The sequence below is a fragment of the Sorghum bicolor genome, chromosome 8 (genome assembly GCF_000003195.3).
Source record: "Sorghum bicolor cultivar BTx623 chromosome 8, Sorghum_bicolor_NCBIv3, whole genome shotgun sequence".
NCBI classification, from domain to species: domain Eukaryota; kingdom Viridiplantae; phylum Streptophyta; class Magnoliopsida; order Poales; family Poaceae; genus Sorghum; species Sorghum bicolor.
In genome coordinates this window covers 56,527,479-56,535,020 of record NC_012877.2, presented here as the reverse complement: position 1 = coordinate 56,535,020, position 7,542 = coordinate 56,527,479, and the positions used below count along the sequence as shown (strand labels likewise).

The following is a 7,542-nucleotide window of genomic DNA, read 5'->3' as shown; positions in this document are numbered from 1 at the left end:
TTGCACTTTTTGCATGAACAAAGAGGAGAGAGAAGGAAGTAGTTTCACCATGGTGAAACTCCGCGGGCGTTGTTTCCCACACGGTGAAACGGGATGAAATCTCCACTGAGGGCCAGATTGTTTCACCATCTTACATGTGATCCAATCATTTTGCAGCAATTAAATGCTTTGTTTAACCTTGAAAACAACAAAGTGAAATGCTTCATTGCTAGGGTTATTTCATAGATGGTTTCATTTCAATCTTGATGACGTGTTGGTATGTGAAACCGTGCAGTGACACTGTCCATTAAGACTACCCTTATTACCAGCTTACACTCGGATTAGTCCGTCAGTATTAACAATTGGTTTGCGCCATTTATCTTTCATGTTACTCCCTCTGTTCCAAAATAACTATCGTTCTCGCTTTTAAAGAAAAAACTTTAACTAAATATACATTAAAAAGATATTAATATTTATAGTACATAATTAGTATTATCGGAAAGATCTATAAATCTAGTTAAACTTATGACACGAAAACCCAAAACGACAGTTATTTTGGAACGGAGGAAGTATGTACTATGGGCTTCTCTACTGTAAAACAATGTTAAAGTACCAGAGACTTAATAATTCCATGTTCCTTTAAGATTTGTGTAGAAACTTAGAAGGTCCACTAGAGCATAACTCAATCTTAGGCCTTGTTTAGTTGCCAAAAATTTTCAAGATTTCCAATTACATCAAATCTTTAGACGCATGCACGGAGCATTAAATATATATTAAAAAAATAAATAATCACACGATTTGCTTGTAGTTTGTGAGACGAATTTTTTAAACTTAGTTAATCTATGGTTGGATAATAAATTACCAAATGCAAACGAAAGTGCTATGGTAGCTAAACCCAAAAATTTTCACAAGGCCTTGTAATAATTCAAAAAAAAGTCTACTTACCCCCCTAAAGTATTGACATGTGTCTAACTTAGGCCCCCAACTACAAAACCAGGTAACCTACACTCTAAAATTTGGAAAACAGAGCAATGAACCCCGTGGAGCGGTTTGGGAAGGCGGTTTTAGTGACGTGGCAGCCAACGTGTCAGGGGTATGACACGGTGGCGCAGACGATGACCCCCCTAAAGTATTGACATGTGTCTAGGCCCCCAACTACAAAACCAGGTAACCTACACTCTAAAATTTGGAAAACAGAGCAATGAACCCCGTGGAGCGGTTTGGGAAGACGGTTTTAGTGACGTGGCAGCCAACGTGTCAGGGGTATGACACGGTGGCGCAGACGATGCCGTCCAGGTGTGGTGGAGGTGGCCGACAGGTGGGTCCCATATGTCAGGCAACCCCCCTCAAATACTCTGCATCCTCCCCAGTTCTCTTCCCTGCAGCATCCGACGAGCTCAACAACGGGGCGTGGTCGGCTAGGGCGCGGCCGCCAGAGCGCGGGCCACCGAGGCGGCGTTACCGGTGGCGTAGCTCGCCGGGAGCGCGACCGCTGGTGGGGCGCGAGTTGCGGTCTCTAGGGCGCAGCCATCGGGGCAAACGACCTCCATGGCGTGTGGGCTCGGTCGGGGCATGTGGCCTCCAGGGCACGAACGCCGGGGCTCGCAGTCGCAACCACCATGGCACGGCCGCGGGTGCTTGCAGCCTCCATTGCGCGGCCGCCTGGCTCGCGGCCTCCATGGCGTGTGGGCTCGGTCGGGGCATGCGGCCTCCAGGGCGGGGACGCCAGGGCTCGCAGTCGCAACCTCCATGGCACGGCTGCCTGGCTCGCGGCCTCCATGGCGCGAGCGTGAGATGCAGCAGCACGGGAGCCTTCGGGATGCACACATGACGAGCGGAGGAAGAGAGGAACCCGTGAACGTGCTCGCCGGTGAGGCAGCGGTCACGGCAGTGGGGTGCGTCGGCGCCGCCATGGGGCACGCGGGGCATGTCGTGCGGCCTGCAGGATTTGCCGTATCGGGAAGAATGCGCGACCCACCTGCCATTTTGGAGGCTACACGAGAGGGAAACAGGGGAGGATGCAGAGTATTTGAGGGGGTTGCCTGACATATGGGACCCACCTGCCAGCCACCTCCACCACACCTAGACGGCATCGCCTGCGCCACCGTGTCATACCGCTGACACGCTGGCTGCCACGTCACCTAAACCGCCCAGGGGTTCGTTGCCCTGTTTTCCAAATTTTAGAGTGTAGGTTACCTGGTTTTGTAGTTAGAGGCCTAGGTTAGACACAAGTTAATATTTTAGAGAGTAAGTAGACATTTTCCAATTAAAAAGAAAAAAAAAAAGGGAAAGATAGACAGATATGCACTCCACGCGCTCCTCGATTGCCGGGCCCACAGGCAAACCAAGATGCCATTGTGATGTTAGGATGAGTGACGTCTCAACTCTCAAGCCTGCAGACAGACAATCCGGTAGCGCCTGGCTAATTAAGCCTAGCGTGTCAAGTAATAGTTTGCCTGATTGCATTGCCAATGTGATACGATGATGCAAATGGACGCGTGGACAGGGTCTCATCATCACCAGTTGCTTTCTGATTGGCTTGCCACTTATGTGCAACTACAATGACGCCCCAACCAACCTGGCCGTTTGGCCGGCCGTGTGAAAACCCAAAACCAGAAGCAAGGCTCCGATCCCTCCTCGTATGAACGAACTCAACGCAAGTCGCCAATCAGGTCCGCAATATCAAAAAAAGATATATCTTGCTATGCCTGATACTACATTGTATTGTTCATTTCATCTCACTAGTACTGTCTCCATTCATGTTTATCCTCACAAAACGCATAAGAAAAGAACCTAGAAATTCTTACAATTTTTTTAAAAAAATTCTACCACCAATCATCATTTGTAATAATAGACATTAGATCTATATATCTTGTTTTATATAAAAAGTTATTACCTACATTATGAACAGCAATGTAATCTAAGGAGAAGTTTGATGGGGCTTCTTGCGGCTCTAGATCTACCTACACAACGCCTGTAGCAGTACTATTTATGAGTCATTTTTCTCTCTCCTACCAAAATGAACAAGGGAAGAAGCTACAATTTGTGACTCCTTCGACTCCGGCTCCTCCATTACTCCATGGATGTCGTGGGCACCATATAGACCAATATATATATATATATATATATATATATATATATATATATATATATATATATATATATATATATATATATATGTATGTATGTATGTATGTATGGATGGCGATAAATATTTCTATAGTTTAGCAATCATAAACAAATGTTTCCTTAAGAAATCACGATAAAATGATACCAACAATTCATTGTAGATTATATTATACTACATTAGAATAAACTATGTAAGTTCTTATACCTTGATAAATTCATACATTATGGCATAATATTATAACATATCTACATTATTAGTTTAATTATAAGCATTTTTTATCAAATACTAATGCACATAATTTATTTGATAGAAGAAATTCAACTTTTAGAACGTTGAAACGTTTACTTATGCCATTGTAGAAACTATCAGTGTAGTCTAAGATATAGAATTTATGCTTCCAATAAAAATACAAAAACAAGAGTTTTGAACTAAAAAGTACAATAACCATCAAAGCTTCAACTAAAATTGTGGATAAAATAATCTTAGCAACTATTAAGATAAAAAAACTTAAACAAAATCTAGATTCATGATATCACAACACATGGGATGCACACTATCATATGTCCTAGGTGAATTATTTCCGTCCTAGTTAACTCCTAGTCCCACGTAGGATTGGAGGAAGAAAATTTTAAAAGAAAACACTAAAATATTGGTATTTGTGATGATAGATTGTAACAATAATTGATCATTATAAATATAAATCTATTATAATTATTTTTAAAATATTACGTTATCCTATTTAGTCGTTGGTGCACACTACCGTATGCCCTAGTTAGAGCCCCATGTAGGATTGGATGAAAAAATTCAAAAAAAAACACCATAGTTATAGCCCCATATAGGATTGGATAAAAAAATAAAAAAAACAACAAAATGTCAGCAGCCACAGGGTTTGAACCTGGGACCTAGGGACCTGCGACGATTTCATCCTAAGCCAACCGCGATAGCCACTGAAGACCAATCCCTTTTTCTACAAGAGGGGAGTGTTCGACAGTTTTTGTATTCTGGAGCTTGGATGCTAGCAAAAAGAGATCCGAAACTTGGCATCTCAGTGTGCTGACCACATTCGCAGTTGGCAGGCTGCAGGTCGCTGGCTACAGATCCACGCCCTTGTGCAGGACTCTACGCCAAAATCGCATCCCTTTCTCTACGATGGACGCCACCGTCTGGAGATCCATACCCCTAATTTTCTTTTTAGTTTTGGCTTTAGTTTTATTTATTCATTTAATAGGTTTTTCAATATGTATTTTTTGTTTATTCATGACTTTTGTAGCTGGGACCATCTAGGGTCCGGTCAAAGTATTTTTTCTGAAAAATCCAATGTTTGACTTGGTCAAACTAGGTCAAACTAGCCAATAAAAGACCTCAAATAAAAAACTTTTGAATACAAAGGAGTTAGACCTCACCAAGGTCTACCTTTGATATATAGTACAATTTTGCATTTAGAAAAGTTCTAGAAAACTCTAGTCACATTTTTCAAAAACCCAAGGCGTGACTTGGTCAAACCTGGTCAAACAAGATATTAAATGACCTCAAATAAAAATCTTTTGAATACAAGGTAGTTAGAGCTCATCAAGATACACATTCCATACATAGGACATTTTTGTATTTGAGAAAGTATTTGTAAAATCTAGCCACAGTCTTGAATCACACATAGACTTTATGAAACTATATGCGGAACCTGTGGATTTAAAACTGCACTTTCATAACGCTTTGTCAAATGCAAAAATGTCCTATGTATCAAATGTAGATCTTGATGAGTTGAACAAACTTGCTATTCATGACTTTTTGAGTTGGGGCCGTCTAGGGTCCCGAAAACGTGCGCATAGCCGTGAAAAATTGAAAAATTTGAGTGGTCCAAATCCTCTCAGATGAAAAGTTGACCATTACACCAAATGTGTATCTTGATGATCTGGATAAACTTTGTATTCATGACTTTTGTAGCTAAGACCATCTAGGGTCCGGTCAAAGTGTTTTTTTCTAAAAAATCCAATGTTTGATTTGGTCAAACTAGATCAAACTAGCCAATAAAAGACCTCAAATGAAAAATAAAGGACTCAAAATATATTTTTATGTCGATTTCAAGAATTTTCTGACTAATTTTAGTTATTATTTTAATTATCTGTTGAATTACCATAGAATAAATGTGATAATATCTAAAATTGTTTAGAAAAATCTACATACTTGCATGTCAACGTGATTTTAGTGTATCATAATCCCATAAAAAATTCAAATGATTTTAACAAAAGGGGTAAATTCATGTAAAAACTGTGATTTGTATAAGGATCATATATTATTTTTTGTATTTTAGAACTAATTAAATCTATTTCTACAAAAAAAAATTTAAAAAAACAAACAACCCAACAACATAATGAGAGGTCGGCCCAATTGCGTTTGGCCCATGATCTTATGGCCGTTGATTTGCGATCGGACGACAAGCAATACTCTCACGCAGTATAAAAATAGCATCCCTCCGTCCTCCCAGGAGAAACCCTAGAGGCCGCCCCTCCCTCCTCACCAGACGCCGCCCCTCTCCTGACCTTCTCTCTAGGCATGACACAGGCGCGGCCACCACTTGGCCGCACGGTGTCCTGGCCCTCACACGCAGCAGCAGCCAACTCCTTCCGTCCTGCCGGCCGTGCGAGGTGAGTCGCTCGAACTATCCCCATCTCTGCTTCTTCCTCCTTCCTCCATCCATGCATCACAGCTTCCTGATTCGCTGATATCCGCATGGCTCGCCGTGTGTGCTTCCTAGGTGTTGAAGGGGGCACCTGATCTCTGGCGTCGAGGACCTGCGGTGAGCCTTCACCGGACCTGCGGACGTGTTCGGAGGAGCGGCGCTAGATCTGCAGCGGAGCTGCGCTGGCATGTCCAGGATGATAGTGGTATGGCCGCGTGCAGTAGACCAACGCATCCAGCATCTCCAACATCGGACCTGTGGCGGAGCTGGATTTTGGTATGTATCAGACTCGATCTCCTCCTGTGCAGCAGTGAACATTGTACTGTTCGCAGCTCCAGTAAATTAGCCTAAATGTCTTGGGAGCTGTGTTCCTTGATTCGATTGACTCTGAGACATACCTAGTTGCATACATTGAGGTTGTATCTGTCTATTGCGAAACTATTGTGGCAAGGCTTGGTTGTACTGCATCTGCTACTGACCAAGGATCTACAAAAGGCTTTCTCCAGCAATTTAAGTTTTCAAGCGAAAGAACTATTTTAGGAAAAAAAAAGAGGGTGTCAAGTAATTGACTGTAGTTTTAGGTGAGCCTGCCACTGTAAATTTTGTAGCTAACGGAGTGCACTCTACAGGGGAAAATGTGGATTCAGAACAAGATCAAGAAGGGAATAACACACTACAAAAAATCTATCTAAAGCACATCCAAAGCACAAAATGTAAACATGTTTGTACCTATGCTAGCAACCCAACAGCTAATGGCCTCAGCTGCTGTTGAGCATGCAGTTGTTGCTGTTGAGATGACTGCATCAACTTTTGCCTCTGATGTTCTGGTGTTAGATGCTGTTGGGGAGAAGGTGTATTCATCATATTGGTGGCTGACCTACGACAGCTAGCATATGGCATTGGAGGAGTGAACACACCATCAAAGTTAGGACTTCCTGTGGTTCCAGGTGATGGCGCGGGTCTTCCAAGGAACCATCCTTCTGGATGCCTGCAAGCAGTATGAAGGCAACAAATTGAAACTGAGACAGAAATATTAAACATTTATCTGAGCTTGGCTATTGTCATTTGCCCATTCCCTATTATGCACGTGTGGGTAAGGAGATATGGCCGGCAAAAGAAGACATTGTGTATAACACAGGATGTACTCCAAAAAAGAAACAATGTTCTCACCTAAAGGAGGAACATTTAATACATATGTACATAAGGACACTGTATTTTGGATACCAAATTATCACAAAGAATAGGAGGAACAATGTTCTCACCTAAAGCTAACATGGCATTGACAGCTTGTCAGGTGCTAAATCATTTTAGAGTTGTCCACGATCATCAAAGTGACAAAAAAAGGTCGCTGATTAATTTATTTGGAGGTGTTCCTCCTAAGACAATTAGTACATATCTACATAAGAATATTACTATTTAAGACACCAAATTATCACAGAATAGAAATGGCACATACTAAACTGACCATCCCCTGTACAAAATGATGCACATCCTGAGGTCCAAAGCAGCACAACCACCAAATTGAATCAGCAGGAACCTGATGCAATAAAGAAGCAATTATTGTATATATGTAACCATAAAGCACAATAAAAATGTAGCAGTAATGAAATGTCAGCTTTTCTAACAAATTGTATACACTGTTATATTTTATCTCTGCAATGTCAGCTTCCTCTAAATATCTGCAAAATTTCTAACCATCTCAGTTTATATCTGTACTCATTAGAATGTAGCAGTAATGAAATCCAAAAAATAGCAT

General features: G+C 41.7%; 1 protein-coding gene across 1 annotated transcript; it reads left to right on the top strand.

The window, feature by feature from the left end:
* LOC110437620 lies at positions 1,729-7,053 on the top strand. The gene is made up of 4 exons (XM_021466108.1): positions 1,729-1,904; positions 5,592-5,751; positions 5,862-6,062; positions 6,416-7,053. Exons 1-4 carry the CDS (start codon positions 1,729-1,731, stop codon positions 6,476-6,478), a joined length of 600 nt encoding a protein of 199 aa, XP_021321783.1. The 3' UTR covers positions 6,479-7,053.

Bases quoted from the DNA above. Each gene is read 5' to 3' on its own strand.
- LOC110437620 (XM_021466108.1), top strand. From the start codon at position 1,729: ATGGCACGGCTGCCTGGCTCGCGGCCTCCATGGCGCGAGCGTGAGATG. The intron at 1,905-5,591 runs GCATGTCGTGCG...CCGTCCTCCCAG, and splicing joins GCCGCCATGGGGCACGCGGG to GAGAAACCCTAGAGGCCGCC. The intron at 5,752-5,861 runs GTGAGTCGCTCG...TGTGCTTCCTAG, and splicing joins CGTCCTGCCGGCCGTGCGAG to GTGTTGAAGGGGGCACCTGA.